Below are 23,870 nucleotides of genomic sequence, written 5' to 3'. Positions count from 1 at the left end.
TTGTTTGGCCGTTCCTCTGTCGGTTTTATTTGTGTAACTTACACTTTTATTTTATGTCACTAAGTCAACGCGTCTGATAGTAGGCAATATCAGACGCGCAAAATGTTGCACATATCATGATCGAGCTAGAAAAAACGTTCTGATGTTTTCTTAGACAAGCAAAGGTAAACCATCATTCTACCAGATGAACTTATAGACCTTGCTAATATAACTTTAGACAAATATTAGCCTCCGATATATATTTTTTTTTTATGCTCATGCCCATTCTCCCAAAAAAACAAAAAAACAAACAAACAAACACGAAAGCAGTAGTTCGCCTCGTTCATATCGTTCGTTCCCGGTAAAAATCCTAGTATGCATGACAACACAATAAATAAAAAAATCGCCATCAGTTGAAAAGAAAGTATTGCTTTACTTGCCTCGGTAGACATAACTGGTTTTGAAATAGCCGATTCCTCTGCTCAGCTAGGTTGACAGCTGATCAGCTGGGTTGCTCGTGGCGAGGGGGGAGGGACAACAGTTCGTTTTTACGACAGAGTGTTTGAAAGCATTATACTACCAGACACTAGGGGGAGCTCGTAGAGAAAAAACACTCAGACTTGCATAGTGTCCCTTTAAATCTAGGATTTAGCTAAGTTATTTTATTTATATAAATTATTTTTTAAAAATCCTTATGCATTCATCACAAACAACTGCAAAAGATGTTTTTATCTGGGAAGATGGCGGCAGGTAGCAGCAGAGTGGCAGGTACTGCTGTCTTACCTCTCCTAAACTATACTGGGAGACCGCCAGGTATCATAAAATACGACATGAAACTTGGGCGCCTCGGCGATATAAAAACTTTGTTAAAATCAATACGTCATTATGCCTTGTTACCTTGGTGATGCACCTGCTTTTTTTGATGGGCACACAAATGTGGGGGACCTCTAAACGTGCGCTTATGGACTCACCTGGAAAACTCGCTGTCGGCCAGCCGGTGGATTCGTGGAGCCAGTATATCCTATACTCAAATATCCTAGATGATGGTCGAGCGAGGCGTGTGCAAAGTGAGCTGCATGGACACTCAACATCGGTGTCAACAAAGCCAGGCCCAGCCATCGTCCTTTTTGTAATCCTCCTTTTGTGCGGGGATGCACTCAAATCCTGGATCGAGGTCTTTGGACATTTGCCAATCAGCTGATCCTGACATCCCTAGACCGGCGAAGTGTGCTGCTTTTACAGGAACTCAAAGTAATATTCCTCCAACAAACAACATTAAGCCTGATAGCAATATTGGCCAAATGGCGATAACATCGTTCCTGCACAGACCTCCAACAATCACCACACAAACTACATCGTACCTCAAACAGCAGCAGATGAAATTGTTTCAGACTGTAAATCATGCGAGCGTGTTGTGGGACTCAAAAACGAAGCCGAAAGGCATTTTTGGTGGACATCTGAATATACGTAGCATTATCTCAAAGACCGAACAACTTGAACATTTACTGACGGACTCAAACATCGATTACTTATGCCTCACAGAGACTTGGTTAACCCCAACAACCCCTTTTTCCTAACTGGGGGGGGCCAGGCAGGGGCCACTTGTGCTTTTAGGGGGCACACCTTTAACATTCATCTTAACCTATTTTCAGTATTATTTCAAGTCATTTTTCACCATGTCATGCATGACTGCAATCTCTAGAAAAAGCTAATAAATAATATTAGCTAAGCTAATAAAACAATTTCAATTCAAATGAATGTTTCATTATGTTTAATTGTAGTGTGATATAATGATCAATAATAACACATTTTTAGCATCTAAGCACATCTAGGCACTTTTTTACACCTGGGGTGGGCGATATGGCAATAATATCACAATTTTTGTTTGTTATTTTTCAGAAAAAATCACGATTTTATCATGATTCTTTTTCATGTTGGTTTTACTATTTTGCATGTGACTGAGCATTACAGCCAAACTAATGTCCCTATTTTAAAAACAAAGCCTTATAGCAAAATATAGGTAACAAAATATAAAATAAAAAAGAATGGCAGACATTTAGGTCAAAGTGGCGAAGATGAAATCTTTGTCACTATTTTCTTTGTTATTAAAAATTAAGAACAGAGATACATATTACACATACACAACTTAATATACAAATGAAATAAACAGTGCTTTATTTTTTCAGCTATAGGTGTATTTAACAGTAGAATTGAAGAAAGTAATTAAATGGACAAATATGAAAATAAAACACAACAGACTTAAAGTTCTCAGTCAAGAGCAGTGAATGATTTCCTCTGTGTGTTTTGTTGTTTTATTAACATTAATGGCATAGTTCTCCCCCCAAAAAGTCATAATTTACTCTCTTAAGTTGTTTTAAACCTGAATAAGTTTCTTTCTTCTGTTGAAAATAAACGTTATTTGAAAGAATGTCAGTAACCAAACAGTTGATGTACCCCTGTGACTTCCATAGTATATTTTTTTTCCTACTATGTATGTCAATGGGGACCAGCAACTGTTTGGTTTTGGGTGAACTATCTCTTTAAGAACAAGCGGCAGCATGTTTATTATTAGGGCTACTGTCTCTTTAAGAACTGCACGCGACGCGTCTAATATACACGCATATATGACAAGCAGATTTTAATTAATTTTCTCTGTTTGCTTTCACTTTAGACATAACCAACTTGTTTATGTAAACATTGTCTGTATTTGACAGTATTAGCGCAATATAAGACTCAAAAGATAACTTTTAGTCCAGTAACAGGCTTTTAGTGCATATGCGCGTCGAGTGTACGCGCTCAGTAAAGCGCATATTTGAACAGCGCATCAGCAGCGAATGACATGTTTAACCGGCAAGGCTTTAAAGCACATGCAAATAATGAACTTTTGTGAACTGCAGTGTCCCGTTCCTCTGCGTTAACATTTGATACGTCGTGCTGCAGTGTAGCCTATAGATGAAGGCGCCGCAACTGATAAAATGCGCAGTTGTAAGACTTTCCCTCTCTGCCGTGCGTGCGCGCGCTATCGGTTGGACGACAGTCTCTGTCTCGCATGCGTGCTCGCTCTAGGTTCTGGGAGATTTTTAACTAATTTGCGCCATAACTAGTGGTCCATCCAGTAGTTAAGAGCCTGAATTGTTTATAGTAATTCTGAAATTTAGTGCACATGAGTGAAAAAAAATACAGCACAGAAGAATGTCTATTTTTGTGTGAGATTTCTTTGTTGAGCGTGAGAGCGTGAGATTGAGGCTGAATGCGTGACTGTCACGCGAGATGCGTGAGAGTTGGCAACCCTGCCTATCCCCCCCCCAAATGTATTTTGCTGTCTTTGCAGTCTACCGCCCTCCTACTGCCACAAAAGAATTTTATGATTGTCTAAATGTTATACTTAAACAACATGGAAAAATGGAAGTCATTCTTATGAGTGATTTTAATTTAAACTGGCAAGATAAAACATGTAGGAAAAAGCTTAAAGATATTGCCAAAACTTTTCAGATGACGCAGATGATCCATAAACCCACAAGAATAACAAAGTCTTCCCAAATGCTTTTAGACTTAATTTTCACAAAAAAGCCAGATATAATTAGAAAGATTTATAACTTCATCACTGGGTTATCAGATCATAATCTTACTCTGGTCTCCAGAAAATTGTCAAAAACAGAACTCAATGAAGGGGAAATCCATGCCTTTTATCGCTCCAAAGGACATGGCCTTCATTGAAAATGAAATAAAGCAAATAAACTGGCATGACACCATTGGTAGTATGCCCTGTGAGCCAGCCTGTGCTGATTTAATGTGACCATTAAAGGCATTATATTAAAATACACCAGGAAATGGGGCAAGAAAACAAATAAAAAAATATAATCTATCCTGGTTTAATACAAATCTCTAGGAATTAATGAAAAAAAGGGATGCTTCTTTGAAAAAGTTTTTAAAATCAAAATTAAATACTGATCATCTGATTTTTAAAAGTTTAAGAAATAAAGTCACACAACAACTAAAAAGTTACTCTAAAAAGTTATGGAAGAGCATTGACAAATTACTTGGAAGGGAAAAATCAGCAAATAAACATTTAAAACTCATGGTGGATGGCTGTATCCAGGATGATGACCAGATAATTGGGGAATGTTTTAATGATTATTTCATAAATTCGGTACGAGAATTGAGTCTAAGTTTACCAAAAATTCAACACACACAAGCTTTAACCTGTGATGATTCTGCTTTCAAGTTTTCCTTAATCAACACAGTGAAAGTGGAAAATGTAATTTCACTTCTATCTAATAGTAAAGCTAAAGATATATATGGTTGTGATACAGCTTTCTTTAAACAACACAAGACATCTATTATGATACCTCTAGCGATGATTATAAACAAGTCTTTTAACGAAAACATCTTTTCCAGTGTCATTGTCACCCCTGTGCATAAATCTGGGGATACTCAAGTGGTCTCTAACTACCAACCCATCAGTATTCTCCCAGTTGTATCAAAGGTTATCGAAAAGGTTTTGGCATGAACAACTAATAGCACATCTGGACTCTAAGTCCCTTTTCCATCCTATGCAATTTGGTTTCAGGAAAAAACATTCCACTGAAACTGCATGTTGCTACTTCCTTGAGGAGATTAAAACTAGCTTAGATCACGGAGGAGTGGTGGGAGCAGTCTTCTTAGAGGCATAAATATTGTTATGTATGCTGATGACACAGTATTTATATAGCCATGGGAGAAGTGCAACAGACGTAGACAAAATTATCAAGTGTTATGAGCAAGGTCAGTGACTGGTTACATGTCTCATGCCTCACATTAAATGTTGAAAAAAATGTAACACTGTTCTTTACAAATTGGTCTATACTTAAAACTTATCCAGAAATTTTAGTAAATGACCAATATATAAAACGTGTAGATAAATTTAAATATTTGGGGGTAACTCTAGATTCGACACTTAGCTTTAAAGGTCATGTTAAAAAATTGTGCAACAAATTGAAATTTAATTTAGTAAATTTTAGATACAGTACCAGTCAAAAGTTTGGAAAAATTATATTTTTAATGTTTTTGAAAGAAGTCTCTTATGCTCATCAAGCCTGCAGTTAAAAAAAAAAAAAAAAAAAAAAAAAATCATATTAGAATGATTTCTGAAGGATCATAAGACACCAAAGACTGGAGTACTTGCTGATGAAAATTCAGCTTTGCATCACAAAAATAAATTACATTTTAAAATATATTAAAAAAGAGAACCATTATTTTAAATTGTAATAATATTTCATAATATTACTGTTTTTTGTTGTTGTTTTTTTTTAGTTTTTTTTTTAACTGCAGGCTTGATGAGCATAAGAGACTTCTTTCAACCCCCCCCCCCCCCCCCCTGAAAAAAGTTTGTAACACTCTGCTCTGAAAAAACAGTGTGAACAACTAGAAGTGTCACAAGGGGGGAGTGTAGCTTCCCACAACATAAAACTCAATTTGGGAGTTCCTCCTTCTCATGTGTGGCCATGAGGCAGTGGAATACCCTTCCCACGGAACATATGTTATGAACAGATTCTCTCACTTTCTCATGACTAACAAAGAGTTGGTTGTTAAGTAAGCAAGTTTGCATACATCTTTGAGAATGTGTGTGTGTGTGTGTGTGTGTGTGTGAGTGTGTGTGTAAATGAGTGTCTAGAGTTGGATTGTACTCTAATGTGCCTAAGATGCTGCTGAACTATTTAAGTGTGGGGGGGGGGGGGGGGGAGGAGGACAGAGAGTAAATGGGCTGATGGCCTCCCTGTTTCTGTTTTTGCAAACCTGTTTGTTTTTAATTACAGTGGACATCACTATCCATAATCCTGTGGAATTTCTATTTTAAAATGTGTTTTTTGTTTTTTTGTTTTTTTGGTCATACCTGCCCAGGGACTACAGATGGAAATTAGCAATTGCTATAACCTGGCCCAAGACATATTCTCTTGTTTAACAAGTTTAATGTTTATTTGTGCATTGTCCCTGTTTCAAATCAAACAATTTCCATTCCATTCCATTCCAAAAATCATGGAAATTCATGCAGTTGTAGCCACTTTGTGGACTGAATGCGGTCTGGATACTGTTGTCACATGAATCAGTTTTATATATGATTTTTTTTTTTTGTTAAATCATTTTGTTTTGCTTATATCAGTCGTTTGCCTTGCCTTTGTGGAAACACCTCAGAGAGATTTTATGTTGACCTAGTTATTTGGTCATGCAAAAGTATCAAGGTCCAAATACAATAGTTCAGACATTCATGGATTCGGTAATCTTTGTGTTGACATCCAGTCTCATTCTGTGTCTGACGCATGGCTGATATTTGAGTAAAAAAGAAATGTAATGTCTGCAACACATGGTTTTAACTCCCATGTTTAATAAAAAAAAATATTTGAGTCAGCCTGACAATCGATTCTGTTACAAAACCATACTCCCAACAGGCAGCATTCATTTTACAAGAGACTACTCATACTTTTTGGCAAAATTATTGAATGTATGATGGGAAAACGATTCACAAAAGGCATTACAACAGTTTCAACTGATTACTGATTTGAACTCATTTCATATTTGATGATCTTTACAGAGTTATTGAATGAAACTGACTTGAGCTGAATAATGACACTATTGTCTTTTTAAAGTTGCTTTACAGTAGAATTGAACTGTTTGCATCATTGAATCATTATTTTCCTGTTTATCACTGTAAAGCTGCTTGAAAACAATCTGTATTGTATAAATCGCAACAGAAATAAAGGTGACCTGACTTATGCTGATTAGAGTATTGCATCCCACTGCAAAAATAGCATATTCAGTATCAATGTGCTGTGTTAATGTGGCGAGCAGGATGAGGCCGAGGGCCGTGAGAGAACGGCGCGATTGATGATGAGCGACACCTGCGCGACGCACCGGTCTCGTATCTCTCACGGAGGAGCGGAAGCATAAAAGGAGGAGCGACGACAGTGAAGAGCGAGAGAGGACCAGGCCTGGACTTATGTTGAGTTTTGTTTGTTTTATTATATGTGACAGCAGTCGTCCATGAGGGGCTACTGTCTTTTACTTTCGTTTTGTATTTGTTTATTTTATTATTAAAGTTGAATAATAAATAATAAAGGTGAATGTTCGCCGGTTCCCGCCTCCTTCTTCCCACAACAACGAACTGTGTTACAGTAAATTTGAAGGAATTTTTCACAGGTGTTTTACCCATATTTTAATGAAGGCATTGCATTGTGTTTTAGAGTTAAAGGAAATGTCTGTTAACTTAACAGATAATGTTCTGGCAGAAATTAGTTTTTCTACTTTTCCTACTTTTTTTTCTCTTACAGCATACAAATCCTTAAATATGAGATAATTTACATGAGAAGCAACGTTGCATAAGATTTTAAGACATTTTTTCATCGATTTTATCTATAAGTGTAGACTATTAAGACTATGAAAAGTCCTTAAGTCTTATGCAGTGTTGCATCTCAAGTAAATTAACATCAAATTGAAATGGGTGTCTTTGTGTGCTGTATGATAGCTAAGTGTAAGTAAATTGAATGTATTTGCATTAAATATACTAAGTTAAGCTTCCTCTAAACATTATCTCTCAATATAATTATAATTTCTCCTTCCTAGACTCCTTTTCCGTCAGAGTACCACCCGGTCCTGTCGTCGTGGTCCGTGGAGCAACGGCTTTACTTCCCTGTGAATTCGAACCAGACCTAAATATCTCCCAACTGGTGGTCACCTGGCAACGGGGAGAAGATGCACGAGTGGTTCACAGCTTCTACTACCAGAGGGACCAGCTCGAACGACAAGACTCAGATTATAAAGGACGAACAAAGTTAAACTACAGTGAACTTCCTAAAGGAAATGCATCTCTGAGTATAACAAATTTTGGACTGAAGGATGCAGGGAAATACCTGTGCACAGTGAGCAACACCAAGGGAACTGGCAAAGGAGAGCTACAGCTGGTCTACGCAGGTAAATGCCAGCGTTATTTTAGTATATTTAATATACTGTTATAGATTTTATTCATATTTTTTTTTATTTTAAGTTTGGTTATTTTGTTGTGCATTTTTGTAATATGTATTAGCTTTTTTCAAATTTGTCTGTATGGTTTTATTAATTCTACGTTTCAATTACTTTAGTACATCAAGTTAAATTAAATAAAATAGTTTTGGTTGTGCTTCGGCTCTGCGTGACTGTGCAGATGAATATGGTTATCTTATCTTACTGCTCATTAGACGATCACTACTAGGCTTAAGAGATATAACCAGTTGGAAAGGATCTCAAGCTGACCAGGAGACGTTATAGTAGCTTTACCCATTAATAGACACTCTACTTCCTTGAAAATAAATTCCAGCACAGCGCTACAACAACCATAATGATATGACTCTTCACAATAGATAATGCTTTACAATGAACTCTGTTAGAGAGCGACATGTGGCAATTTATCTGTTCAATAAATGAACTTACTCACCTGTTGTATAATAAAAACGCCATCTTTCGTCACTTTTACAACATTTCAAATCCCTCAGTTCTCGCCATCTCCGAAAAGCCAAGCCAGTGTTGATTCTTGTTTTATTACGAGATCTGTCGCTTTCTCTTTTTGCCAGCAGACAATCTTCTCTGTTCTGTTTATATATATATATATATGTATATGTATAGATATATATTTTTTTTTATAAATGTGTGATTTCCAGGAGGTTTGAGATTTAGCTGCTCCATGTCAACCTTTCTCACTCGTTGTGACAACTAACCTCTGCCACTCCCACACTAAACAAGCGCCAGAGTAGCCGGAGCAACTTTTCTCTAATTACGAATATGACAAAACACACACAGGCGAGTGACGTACACAATTTCCCACAAAAACCATCCCAACATGTCTAAAAATAATGCCTTTTTTCACAGACAGGGCTTAGATTAAGCAAGGATTGGGCCTTAGTTCAGTTAGGACATTTGAGTAGCTTAGAAAAAAACATTACTGATGTGTATTTTAAGACAAAACAGTGGCACTGCCATATTTAAAAATGTGCCAGTGCAAGTTGCTTTCAGTTAAAACATCTCAAACATGCATTTTAGTCTGGGAATAGGCTTAAGCCTTGTCAGTGAAACTGATAAACACTTATAATAAGCTTACCATCGTGAATCAGTGTTAAACAAAAACACATTTTGGAAGAAGGATGGATGATGTATTGACTCATTATTTAATTATTGTTAATTTTGAACAAAAAAAGTTACATAGTGTACCTTTAACTATAATAACTCTGCCAAACACTAGTAGTCACCATTCGAATTAAAGCAATCGTTCTGTAATTATTTACTCATCCTCATGGTGTTCCAAACCCGTATGTTGCAATGTTTTAGGTGCAACATAAATTAAGGAATTGGAACTAACGAGGGTGAGTTGATAATGACAGGAATTTCTTTTTTAGTGTGAACTATTGCATGACTATCCAACTTTGTAATGACTATCCAACTTTTGCGTTGGAACTCTGTATTCTGAACTAATGCATAAACCAAGTCAAATAGATTTTGACTTCTTATAGTTAGATGTGAGAGATTTAAATGTATATACAGTACTGTGCAAAAGTCTTAGGCATGTTAATGCCCCCCCCCCCCCCCCCCCCCCCCAAAAAAAAGAGGTTTTAAGTCAGTTATTTCTATCTTTTGCTGTAGTGTGTCAGTAGGAAATATCAGTTTACATTTCCAAACATTCTTTTTGCCATTAATTGTAATAATCCAGTGAGATTTGTGTATGCACAAGGAGTCTGACAACAGCCGGTATGATCTGATCTCACCATCATCGAGTCCGTCTGTGATTACATGAAGAAACAGAAAAAACTGAGACAAACTAAATCCAGAAGAACTGCGGGAACGTCTCCAAGATGCTTGAAGAAACCTTCCTGCAAAGCTACCTGAAGAACTATGTGCAAGTGTACCTGGACAAAAGCCGTTTTAAACGCAAAGGGTCGTTACACCATATATTGATTTGAATTAGTTAATAGAAGTTAAATCATAAAGAAATTCAATTTGTGATTTTATTTTTGAAAGCATTCTCACTTTACAGCATTTTAACAAAAGTGCCAGTACTTTTCACAGTACTGTAGCTTTGCAGGAAGGTTTCTTCAAGCATCTCAGAGACGTTCCCGCAGTTCTTCTGGATTTAGTTTGTCTTGGGGGTATTATAATGCCTAAGACTTTTGCACAGTTCTGTATTTGATTTGGTAAATCCTTGTATGTGTGTTTTGTGTCTTCAAGCCGTCTATTCCGAGCCGAGGTTAAGCATCCATCTCAAATCCTCTGCTGTGATGGTCCAGTATGAGATGGAGGGCTACCCGAGGCCAGAGATCCTGTGGCTGGGGTCGGGGAATCAGAATCTCACTGACCACCAGGAGGTCTCGTCTGCATCAGATGGAGGGCTGTACTACTTAAAAAGCTACGTAACCCAGAATTCAGCGGTCAATTTAACGTTTACTCTAAAAAACCCTACAGCGCATCAGGAGCTACAGAGGCATGTTATCTTCAGCTACGGTAAGCATTTTTGCATTTTTATTGCATGGCTCTATGGGATACTAGTTTACATTTGATCAATCATTTGATTCATTTTATTGTGTTCCAAACCGATGTTACAAAAACATGATGATTTGACGGATTTTTGCAAACGTTTGGGGTCGGTACAATTGTGGAATATTATTACAATTTAATAAAACTTTTTTCTATTTGAATATATTTTAAAATGTAATTTATTCCTGTGATGCAAAGCTGAATTTTCAGCATCATTACTCCAGTCTTCAGTGTCACATGATCCCTCAGAAATCATTCTAACATGATGATTTGCTCAAGAAACGTTTCTAATTATTATCAATGTTAAATCAGACAGCTCGTGCAAAGTATGGTGATTCACAAGTATTAGCTGTGATTCAACAACCGCATATCTTGGTTCTGTGAAACACAGCAAAGCCAATGATACTCAGGTATGGAGCAGACACAACGCAACCTTTTCAGGCCTTCCCGGTTCCCGCTCTCTAACCTCTCTCCAGCACTGGAAAGCTTCTCCAATATTAGCACGATTCCTAAAGCTCTTGCCTGATTGTAACCCTTCTTTTTCCAATGATATTCCTCTGACCCTTTCCTCGCAGCCATCTCTCTTTCTACAGTCTTTCTACAAATGCCCAATGTTTGCACTTCATCACAGATGAGTTAGGACTACATGCAATGTTTGTCAAACACAGATGTTTCTGACGTGTTCATGAAGGAACAGAAACACTTTTCATTCAATACTTTATTTACTGCCTAAAACAACACCTGTACGAACAGGAATAAAGTTTAACATAATATTTAAATACCAATAAATGAGCAAGCCGACTGCTCTCGAATAGCTCTATTCAAGATGGCCTTTATTTTGTATTTTGATGGCATATGTCACAGTGACGTGATGTCGGCACGGTTTCAAGCTGGACAAAATTGCTAATCGCCATGCACTACTTCAAGTCAGATGCCAATCGTCTGCGCAGTTATCTTCATAGTGTGTAATTATCTTAGCAGTTATCTTCATAACTTCCAGTGTGTACATTTTTTTTGGAATATACTGCAAAGTATAGTGGCAAGGCAAGGCAAGGCAAGGCAAGTTTATTTATATAGCACATTTCATACACAATAACAATTCAAAGAGCTTTGCATAGAAGAAATTAAAATAATAAAAAGAAATAAGAATAATTAAAACAGTTTAGAACAATTAAATAAAATACAGGACAGTACAAACAGTCGGCATAATGCGATATGTTACATAATACATTTCCATATATGGGAAACTAGTGCTTATATTTGTCAATATACTGCAATATATGCATTGACCATGTATGGCAAATAATTCTTTATGTATTATTCGATATATTGTAATATATTAACACAATATATTATTCTGTATATTTTCTAATATACTGTTAAACCATTTAATATATGGATAATTCATATATGGGAAATATATTTTCATTCCGTAAGGGATCATTGCTGTGGTTTGCCAAGAAGCAGTTGGTGAAATGGCAGTAGGCCTAGTTCAAAGTATTCCCACTGGAATTTCTGAAATACTCTCTGGTTTTGACAAATAGTCAGTAAAGGGATAGTTCACCCAAAAAAGGAATTCTCATTTAATTCAGAAACCCATCACGAGTGGCAATGCTATTTCAGGGAGATGTTGTTTTCCCAACAAAATATGTGTTAATAGTGTTGTCTGGGTGTGTCATATTATTCACTTATTATATACAGTAAGTGTTTTCATTATTCCAAGTTATTCCAAGTATGCCAAGTGTTATGAAACCATATAAAAAAAATTGTTTGTCAAACATCTAGTGACATGCTTGTTTGGCATACATCTGCTTCAACTATATGAGGCTCTTATAAGACGAGATTTTCAGGGCACAGTGAGATCTTCTCGAACTTATCAACAGTATGCAAAAAAACGTGAAGCATGGAAGGACAACCAGTGGCAGAAATGGCATTATTTTGGTAAACAAGTACGCTTTTTTCACGTCCAGGTTAGGGTTAGGATCTTAACGTTGACACGGATCCTCCCTTCTGTTTCTCTTTCTCAGACATGCCTTAGCACAATTTTTCCAACAGCTGTAATAACATGAGCCACATGAAAAGGCAGTGATGGTTGTGACTTCAGTCATATTTTCTGATGATACAATGGTGAATTTACAAACATGGTATATACATTCTGAGACTTGAAATGAAACGTATAATTAGGAATTTTTTTATGTTAAATGTTTTAACGTCGCCTCCCTTACTTGCCCTGACAGGCCGTCACTGCTTATTTCATGTACAGGGTTTGGACAATATAGTGTTGTAGGGTTCACGCCGTGCGGCCTGGTGGCCAATCTTCTCTGATTTTACATTTTGTTAGTAAGAGCAGAGTGTGAAGGTTGAATTAGCAGAGCAATAGCACAGCTCTACATAAAGAGATATATCAGAGTTCAAAAGAGGACATTGTTGGTGCGTCAGTGGCGTTGGCTGGTCATTCTCATCTGTGCCCAGGGAAGCAAGTATTTGTTCTGTGTCAACAGCTCTGGTATCCAGGAAAATGCATACAACACCACAGACGAGCCACATTCAACAGTAACAGTTGACACAAGAGGAATCTGTCTGAAAGGGATGGGTGGGTACAACCCCAGGGATGGGGTTGCGGACAATGTGAAATGAGTCTTTCCCACATCATTTTGGTGGAGCAAGTCCAAAAACGTTTTTCTCAACCAGCATTTGTTTATTCAAGTGTGCTATTAGTATACTTCTTTTAAACTAAAAATAAGAAAGGATACTTAGTCAAATTTGTATGTACTTCTCAGAAATATACTTAAAATTGCACTTAAGTATATTGACTTATACTGACAGCTCTAATTATATTTGGTCTATTCTTGTACTCAAGTCTTTTGATCGAGATATACTTAAAAGTATATAATTAAGTATTCTAAGTAAACTTGGCTAGTAGTTGTGTTTACTCTTTTGATTGAGTAGCCTATTTAATAGCCTACGTTTTTCATAGTTTTACATACAAACTTATAAACTTATTTTTTTTGAAAATATTAATTTATAAAGAAAACAGATATGGTCTGAATTTTTGTGTAGGCTACTGCACTGGTAGTGTACTTTACTTCAGATCTACTCTTTGTCTGAATTTTCCAGATATCCATGTCTCCAAAAGCAACATTTTTAAACAAAAAGCTAAGAAAATATTTTTTTTGTCAAAGACTACATCCGTACAGTAGATTTGAAGTAAATTCCTCTGTCCACTAGCCTATAGATACTCAGAATTAGGAACATATCTGTTTTCTTTATAAATCAATATTTTCAAACAATGTAAGTTTATAAGAGTAAAACACAACTACTAGCCAAGTATACTTAGAATACTTAATTATACTTTTAAGTATATCTCGATCAAAAGATTGAGTACAAGAATAGGCCAAATACACTTACACTTTTCTGTCAGTCTAAGTCAAGTATACTTAAGTGCAATTTTAAGTACTGTACTTTCTTATTTTTAGTTTAAAATAAGTACTAATAGCACACTTGAATAAACTTAGAAAACTAATCACTCCAACTCTGTCTATCTATCTCTCTATCTCTCTGTCTCTCTAGTGAAAAAAAAAAGTATACTACAAATACATTTACATATTTATGCTGATCTAATCTGAGCTAATATAAAATATAAAAACCCTGCAATTGTACTTTTAGTAAACTAAACTGGTATACTTAAAGTCTGCTAAATTGGAACAACTTTTTTTGGTGCTTAATGCACTTTAGTTATCCGGAAATACTTAAGTATTTAAGTTAAAGTGGGCTAAAGTGGAACTATTGCAAGTATACTTTGGGTAAACTTTTAATATATTGCATTTAAAGACCGATATCATACAGTGATCATACTATCCTTAGTAATGGTGATATTAAAACACATTTTAGGAATAATCATAATTTGAAAGTTTAATCAAAATTTTATATCAGTAAGTCTTCTTAAGTGATATGTCATTAAATATGTTAATGCATTTGAAGTATTCTTAGTATGAAAAAAAGTATTTTAAATAGATTTTGGTATTTTTTATTTTTTTTACTAGGGATGACATGAACAAAACTTTTGAGTCTTTCTGTACTCGTTTACATATTTGGTTTGCAACCTCAAACAACCAGCACTGAATCTCAGTCCTCAGTCCCAAAACTGGTAATTATGTTGCTTGTGGTTCCCCCCTCACAAACATAATTCATCACATTATGAACACAAAAGACACAACCAATGGATACATTGGCACATTTTTATTCATTCATGTACACAGTACAACACACACACACAAAAAGTTTTTTAAAACTAAATTAATTTTTATATTTACTTAAGATGTGTGTGACCATCATATGACAGTAAAAGAGCACACACAAACCTTATTCTATTATGGAATGATAAAGAATGTTGGTCGTGGCAGGAGGGCCTCCACTCAATGATACAATATGACGAACAAGTCTAAGAATGTTCCACATATGGTTGAAATACCATCATTGGCCTAGAAAAATCCGTGTATCATTCGTTCAATCGCTTTTTGATTTAATATTGAAAGTAGAAAAATGATAAAACAGTTCCTTTTTCGATTTTTCATTTTTTCCAAAAAAACGAAAAACAAGAATTCAGCTTGATTTTTCGTTTTTCGTTCTGAGGTAGCAAAATTAATAAACAGCTGGAAAATTCGATTTCTACACGTGGGCGGGAATGAAACGCCCCTTTCCTCTGATTTGTCAGCCGAAGATCAAACTGTCCCGTCATCAGCTCTTCCTCAGTACTGCACTGCAGAATAAGAGTCCTCCGTTGTGTGGATTCTTAACGCGTTTATTGCAACTTTTTCATGTTTTCCCATCAACGAGACTAATGAATGGCTCGACACAACCCGTACTGGGGAATAGACTAGACGGGGCTTTCTTCTTTGTAGACCAGAGTTCTCAAGTGCCAGGGGATTGCTATTTTCATATTTTCCGAACTGTAAAGTTTTTTATTTTATTTTTTATCATGAACCACGCTGAGTTTTATTCCTAAGTGACTATATAATGCATTTTACTTCAAATAATCTAAATGTTGACTTTGAAAAGTAGGCGCGTCCGAAGGCTATTCACTATATTTTGGTTCATTTTTGGTGTGCGCCAGAACGATGTTCAAGGAGACTGAGACGCACTAAAGTAGAAATCATGTTGTTTTCTTTATTTTTCAAAGGCATGACATTTTGTAGTCATTTTGAATGTACACAAATAAAAATATATTTTTTTACTGTTTCGAATGACAGAGTAACGAATAACGAAGTTATTTCCCCTGCTGAGCAACAAATCCAAGTGATGGCGCCGACGCATCGCTCGCTCTCACAACATAGGCTATTATCAGTTCACTTCTGGCATTGCTAACTTGACATCGCAGCCTGTTCATTATTAAAATAAAACACAGTCAACCAAATATATAAAAAGTTATTCTGCTTAATTTAATTCGTCTGTTGTACAATATAAAGGCTGTGCCGCACAGCAGTTATTCCAAACTCATTTCCCATGCTGTGAAGATGATGATTTAGCCTATACGTGTAGGCCTATATTGGGACTCGACTGAAGTTTAAAGCCTTCTTTACATTACTAGTTAGCATCCAAATTTTGCATTGCAAATATGGAAACTTGGGACCGAGATGCGCGAAACCAACGTCGGTACAGTTTCAGTTTCGATTCAAATAGCCTAAATTTGTTTAGGCTTGGCGTTTAAAATAGGCTAAATGTTGTTTATAATAAAGGACACAATAGGCTATTATTATAAGCTATTAGGTTATATTTTTATTATACGTGGCTACTTATTTTTTATTCTTGTTGTTTTCTGAATACCATTCATTTAAGGATTTGACATAGGCAAATGTCAAAGGGGAAGTAATGGTAAGGGGAAGTAAAATACGCATAGAAATAGCCTATATGTTATTAATAGTGTTTATAATGTTAATGCTGAATTTTATTTACCGGTCTTTTTCTGAATAGGCTAATAATAAAATGCGTTTGTTTCCCTCTCAACATGACCCAGTGCACTGCGCACAAGCGCACATCTTTGAGATATAAATTAATAAATTTTAATAAAACACAATAAGGCCTACATTATAAAACTCAGAAGAGTATGTATTTTAATATCTCTGTTGTTCTCTGTTCTCCGGTTGTTAGATAGTCAGTCTGAATGACAGTTCATGCGTTTATGTTAATATAGCCTAGGCTATATATAGTCAATGCATTATTCTTTTCTTTTTCTATAAGTGTTAAAATATTTAATTTACAACTAATTATATTGATTATCTATATCTACATTTATTATTTAAAAAAAAAATTACTGGGCGATCGAGGGCGACCATGTTAGGCTAACAGCCGTCATTTACCCTGCATACCGAGCTGATGCAAAGCATAAAGTTGAATTTATATCTACACAGAAGAAAGCCCTGTGTAGTTTATTTCCCAGTACGGGTTGTGTCGAACCATTCGTTAGTCTGGTTGTTTGATGAAAAAAAGATTAAATGTAGTTGCAATAAACGCGTTAATAATCCACACAACGGAGGACTCTTATTCTGCAGTGCAGTACTGAGGAAGAGCTGATGACGGGACAGTTTGATCTTCGGCTGACAAATCAGAGGAAAGGGGCGTTTCATTCCCGCCCACGTGTAGAAATCGAATTTTCCAGCTGTTTATTAATTTTGCTACCTCAGAACGAAAAACGAAAAATCAAGCTGAATTCTTGTTTTTCGTTTTTTTGGAAAAAATGAAAAATCGAAAAAGGAACTGTTTTCTCATTTTTCTACTTTCAATATTAAATCAAAAAACGATTGAACGAATGATACACGGATTTAGAAAGATAACATTCTGGGAGTCAAGACTATAAAGGAGAAAGGATGCACTGTCACACTCTGTGCCACTCTGTGTGACTGTACGACTGCTTGCCTTTTCTTGCAAGAAAATACACCTCATCAAAAACTATTGGAATTGTTTGTCTTTTATTCAGTGATAGAATTTTGTTTGCCACCACACCTCCATGAAGGTTCTCGAGGCGACGGTAAAGCGACTCAAATTTGGCCTTACTCGGAGCCTAGCCTCCCTCATAGTCATACCATTGACTAAGACATGGGCAACTAGAGTGACTTGAATTTCATCTGAGACTGCTTGACTTCTTGCCCTTCCTCCTCCTCCTCCTTATCCCTCCTCGATCTCTTCCTTCATGTCTTTCTGGATCCATTGTTCCAAAACTCAATAAACTGATTTGGACCCTTTTATCTTGATGTGTTAAATGTTGACACTTAGTGTTTATAGTTTAGGGAAATGGGTGTGCTTTTTGATAAATGGCATTATGGTTTTGACATTTTAGTTCAAAAGCCTGGTTATAGTGTTTAAGCAATCAAGAAAAACTGTAATACTGTTTCCTTTACACTTGGCCAATGTCTCTGCAAAATGAAAATAAATCCAAGCTTCAGTTCTTACACTGTAGGCTATGCAAATTCAACAGAGTTCTTATCACCAAAAGCAACCAAGAGGAGAGAGAGCTGTGTCATCACTGGGGAGAGAATATAGCGCTCACCACTTTTAATGAAATGTTGAACTTTCAGGATCTGACACCAAAGGTTGAATTTGTTGACAGTTAGTGTGTTTGCTTGCTGAGGAAAGATGCTCAACTGTTAATCTCTGGTGTGACATATCTGTGGCGATGTGTGTTGTAGTAGTAGCACTGTCTGCCAGTATAACATGCTCTCACACGTTTATCTTTTTTTACCACTTTGGGAGGAGAAAAATTTACACATGTAGCTTCACTAATATGTACACTTAAAGTACTACTATGTACTTAAATAACTAATATGTACACTTAAAGTACTAATGTGTACACTTAAAGTACTAATATGTACTTAAAGAACTAATATGTACACTTAAATAACTAATATGTACACTTAAAGTACTAATATGTACACTTAAAGTACTAATATGTACACTTAAAGTACTAATATGTTCACTTAAAGTACTAATATGTTCACTTAAAGTACTAATATGTTCACTTAAAGTACTAATATGTACACTTAAAGAACTGATATGTTCACTTAAAGAACTAATATGTACACTTAAAGTACTAATATGTTCACTTAAAGTACTAATATGTTCACTTAAAGTACTAATATGTACACTTAAAGAACTAATATGTTCACTTAAAGTACTAATATGTACACTTAAAGAACTAATATGTACACTTAAAGTACTAATGTTCACTTAAAGTACTAATATGTACACTTAAAGTACTAATATGTACACTTAAATATGTACACTTAAAGAACTAATATGTACACTTAAAGTACTAATATGTACACTTAAAGTACTAATATGTACACTTAAAGAACTAATATGTACACTTAAAGTACTAATATGTACACTTGAACTAATATGTACACTATGGCCCGGTTTCACAGACAGGGCTTAGACTAAGCCAGGATTAGACCATAGATCAATTAGGACATTTAAGTCATTTTTATAAACATGCTTAGAAAAAAACATTACCGATGTGCATCTTAAAACTAAAAAGGCACTGATATATTTTTAAGATCAGTCAGTGCAAGTTTATTTCAGTGGAAACAGCTCAGACTTACATTTTAGTCTAGGACTAGTCGGTCTTTGGTGTTTTATGCCCCCAACATCGCCTTCCAGGCAGCGAGGGGATGGGTAGGTTGAAGGTTGAGGGTAGGGTTAGCTGCCTCTAAGGAGCCATTGGGGGCATAAAACACCATCGAACGGACTAGTCTTAAGCCCTGTCTGTGAAACCAGGGGTTAAAGTACTAATATGTTCACTTAAAGTACTAATATGTTGACTTAAAGTACTAATATGTACACTTAAAGAACTAATATGTACACTTAAAGTACTAATATGTTGACTTAAAGTACTAATATGTTGACTTAAAGTACTAATATGTACACTTAAAGAACTAATATGTACACTTAAAGTACTAATATGTTCACTTAAAGTACTAATATGTTCACTTAAAGTACTAATATGTTCACTTAAAGTACTAATATGTACACTTAAAGAACTAATATGTACACTTAAAGTACTAATATGTTCACTTAAAGTACTAATATGTACACTTAAAGAACTAATATGTACACTTAAAGAACTAATATGTACACTTAAAGTACTAATATGTTCACTTAAAGTACTATGTACACTTAAAGTACTAATATGTTCACTTAAAGTACTAATATGTACACTTAAAGAACTAATATGTACACTTAAAGTACTAATATGTTCACTTAAAGTACTAATATGTACACTTAAAGTACTAATATGTACACTTAAAGAACTAATATGTACACTTAAAGTACTAATATGTTCACTTAAAGTACTATGTACACTTAAAGTACTAATATGTTCACTTAAAGTACTAATATGTTGACTTAAAGTACTAATATGTACACTTAAAGAACTAATATATACACTTAAGTACTAATATGTTCACTTAAAGTACTAATATGTTCACTTAAAGTACTAATATGTTCACTTAAAGTACTAATATGTTCACTTAAAGTACTAATATGTACACTTAAAGAACTAATGTGTACACTTAAAGTAGCCTACTAATATGTTCACTTAAAGTACTAATATGTTCACTTAAAGTACTAATATGTTCACTTAAAGTACTAATATGTTCACTTAAAGTACTAATATGTACACTTAAAGAACTAATGTGTACACTTAAAGAACTAATGTGTACACTTAAAGTACTAATATGTTCACTTAAAGTACTAATATGTTGACTTAAAGTACTAATATGTACACTTAAAGAACTAATATATACACTTAAGTACTAATATGTTCACTTAAAGTACTAATATGTTCACTTAAAGTACTAATATGTTCACTTAAAGTACTAATATGTTCACTTAAAGTACTAATATGTTCACTTAAAGTACTAATATGTACACTTAAAGAACTAATATGTACACTTAAAGTACTAATATGTTCACTTAAAGTACTAATATGTACACTTAAAAGTACTAATATGTACACTTAAAGAACTAATATGTACACTTAAAGTACTAATATGTTCACTTAAAGTACTAATATGTTGACTTAAAGTACTAATATGTACACTTAAAGAACTAATATGTACACTTAAGTACTAATATGTTCACTTAAAGTACTAATATGTTCACTTAAAGTACTAATATGTTCACTTAAAGTACTAATATGTACACTTAAAGTACTAATATGTACACTTAAAGTACTAATATGTTCACTTAAAGTACTAATATGTTCACTTAAAGTACTAATATGTACACTTAAAGAACTAATGTGTACACTTAAAGTAGCCTACTAATATGTTCACTTAAAGTACTAATATGTTCACTTAAAGTACTAATATGTTCACTTAAAGTACTAATATGTTCACTTAAAGTACTAATATGTACACTTAAAGAACTAATATGTTCACTTAAAGTACTAATATGTACACTTAAAGAACTAATGTGTACACTTAAAGTACTAATATGTACACTTAAAGTACTAATATGTACACTTAAAGTACTAATATGTTCACTTAAAGTACTAAAGTACTAATATGTTCACTTAAAGTACTAATATGTTGACTTAAAGTACTAATATGTACACTTGAACTAATTTGTACACTTAAAGTACTAATATGTTCACTTAAAGAACTAATATGTACACTTAAAGTACTAATATGTTCACTTAAAGTACTAATATGTTGACTTAAAGTACTAATATGTACAGTTAAAGAACTAATATATACACTTAAAGTACTAATATGTTCACTTAAAGTACTAATATGTACACTTAAAGTACTAATATGTTCACTTAAAGTACTAATATGTACACTTAAAGTACTAATATGTTCACTTAAAGTACTAATATGTACACTTAAAGAACTAATGTGTACACTTAAAGTACTAATATGTACCTTTAAGGTACTCTTATTTTAGGATGTAAGTGACAGCTGGCCCAGTGTTTTTTTCCTGAGTGTTCATGTCCAGTTTCGTTTGGAATGTGTTTTAAATGTATTTGTAAAACGTAAAATCTATTTAAACCTCAAAAGCGTTTCAGAGGGCATTTACACCTATTTACACCATCATTTCATGATCTGATCCAATCAGAGAAAATGCATGACGTGACCAGGTGTAAATAGGCCCTTTGTTGTGTGTGTGGTCCTGGCAAACCCTCCATTATGGGGACAAAATTTGGGCATTTTTTGGTCCCCATGAGGAAAACAGCTTATAAACTAAGTGATGTTTTTTGAACATGTAAAAATGCTTTACATTTTCTGTGATGAGTAGGTTTAGGGGTAGAGTTAGGGTTAGGGAACAGCATATACAGTTTGTACAATGTAAAAATAATTATGTCTTAGGAAAATCCCCATAAAACATGAAAACACAATTTGTATGTGCGAGGGAGTTTTAGAGAGTTGATTGAGATTAGATTAAGAATCGGTCCTTCATTGTCTGATTGAATAGGTTTATCTCCATTGCACATTTTTTCCCCTCGGGACAATATTGAATAAGTATCACCCTAGGTAAACATTTGTTGTAGCCTATCGGGTGTATTTTTTTAAGTAACCTAGTTCCCAAACCAGCATTCATTGTAAGAATAAAAGCCACAATGTCTACAAGGTGACATTGCAAGTGATTGAGACACAAAAGTCTGTTAGTCAGTTTTGAGCAAATGAGAATCAGGAAATGCCAACTCTCACGGATTCACCGTGAGACACACGCAATTGACACTTTTCACACGCCACACATCCATTTTCTCACGCACAGAAAAATCGCGGAGACCGACAGATTAGACAGAGAAGGTTACTTATTATATGAAAAAACTCAGCTCTCAGATTCTGTCACTTTTATTACGAAATTCAAACAATAAGACCGTTTTGGCGCTTGTAAATGTGACGCGACAGATCCCTAGCGGCACGTGACCCGATCATCTCTAGCTAATAGTAAATAAACACGAATGAACATTTGAAAGATACAGTACAACTTACCGAAATGTATATTCCTCATACATAATATCGACCAATCAATCAAACAAAGGGGTCAATAAAACCGCTGGAGAACAATTATGTCACATATAATATTTACCTCAGGAAAGCCATTTGATGACCATAATATAGGCTATAGCACGTTAGTTGGCTAGAAAAAAAGAGTGTAAATATGTGTACTATATTACATATTCATTATATTTTTACTTATATCATTAAATAAAGTTGTTATTATAATAAAATTAAAAAACGCATTAGATTTAATTTGTGTTATTTTTAACCTTAAATAAAACTAGCAGCTGATAGGGCTCTCTGTATGTTTACAGCATTAGGTGAGTTGTTTTTTTCTTGAGAAAAATTAATGCCTATCTTGTGTAGCCTACCTAATATTTATCCAAATGAGTCAATATTAAATCAAATCACAATAATTGAATTGAATTGAAATAATAAAAAAGCGTAGCTTACCAGAAATTGTACCATGTAGGCTAAACATTGTAACATGTTGTCACTAAACCTAATAAAATTCAGTTTAGTTACTAAAATGTTTTGACAATCACAATACACTTATTGTGATGCAATATTTTTTTTTTGTCAGATTTTTTTTTTGCTGATAGAAGATCATCGTATTACGGAGCCCCTGAAGGGACCTTTGCAAAATAAATATGTACAGACTTTCGCGTGTGCACGCATGCTCACGCGTTACAATTTCCAGTTTGCGTTATAGTGTCATTACTACAAATGTGGGAATAGGGATGAGATGAGAGTGTGCTAGGAGCATGCCTCCAGAGATTTGTCTTATTATATGGAGATGAGAGTGTGTCTCTTACCATTGGAGAAAGCAGTTAAAAAAAAAACAGTCAGTTTCTTGTGGAATATTAGCGCGTTGGTCTTGTGAATAATGTTCTATATTTGGTGTTATATCGCTAGTAAAGGTACAGTAGGACTGCATTGTTTGTGGACTGTGCTTTACTGTGGGAGAAAAGCATTAATATCTCTATTAGCAGCAAAGTACTAGTCATTGCAGGCCGCAAAAAAACTTAATTGTAATTTAATACATATTTAATTCATTAAAAAAAATGTTTATACCATCATTCATGACAAAGCGTTATATCATCATCATTTAGCACACAGCAGTTGACACAACACTTCATGTCTTATTTTAATTAAACAACATACAAATATTTATAATTAAATTCATGTTGTCTTTATTCATTAAAATGCATAATCAACGTCATATGCATACATGCAGTTACAATTCAAGTCTTATAACTGGTAAAACCTGAAAGACAAAGAAAGAAAACATCTGTATTTTATTTGTCTGTAACATGTAGGCCTACTTTCATTAGACCATATAGCCTGCAATAACAAAAT

At 34.7% G+C, this 23,870-nt stretch overlaps 1 protein-coding gene across 1 annotated transcript in view; it reads left to right on the top strand.

Annotated features, from left to right (window-relative positions):
- The window catches only part of LOC307149609 (V-set domain-containing T-cell activation inhibitor 1), a 48,673-nt gene that overhangs the window by 22,846 nt on the left and 1,957 nt on the right, over window positions 1-23,870 (top strand). Inside the window, exons 2-3 of the mRNA XM_079856014.1 lie at window positions 7,576-7,923; window positions 10,204-10,476. Of these exons, the coding sequence (XP_079712140.1) occupies window positions 7,576-7,923; window positions 10,204-10,476 (621 nt within the window). The remainder of the gene's footprint in view (window positions 1-7,575; window positions 7,924-10,203; window positions 10,477-23,870) is intronic.

Source organism: Squalius cephalus, assembly GCF_949319135.1.
Source record: "Squalius cephalus genome assembly, chromosome: 21".
Lineage (NCBI taxonomy): Eukaryota > Metazoa > Chordata > Actinopteri > Cypriniformes > Leuciscidae > Squalius > Squalius cephalus.
This window is presented reverse-complemented; position numbering and strand designations above follow the sequence as displayed.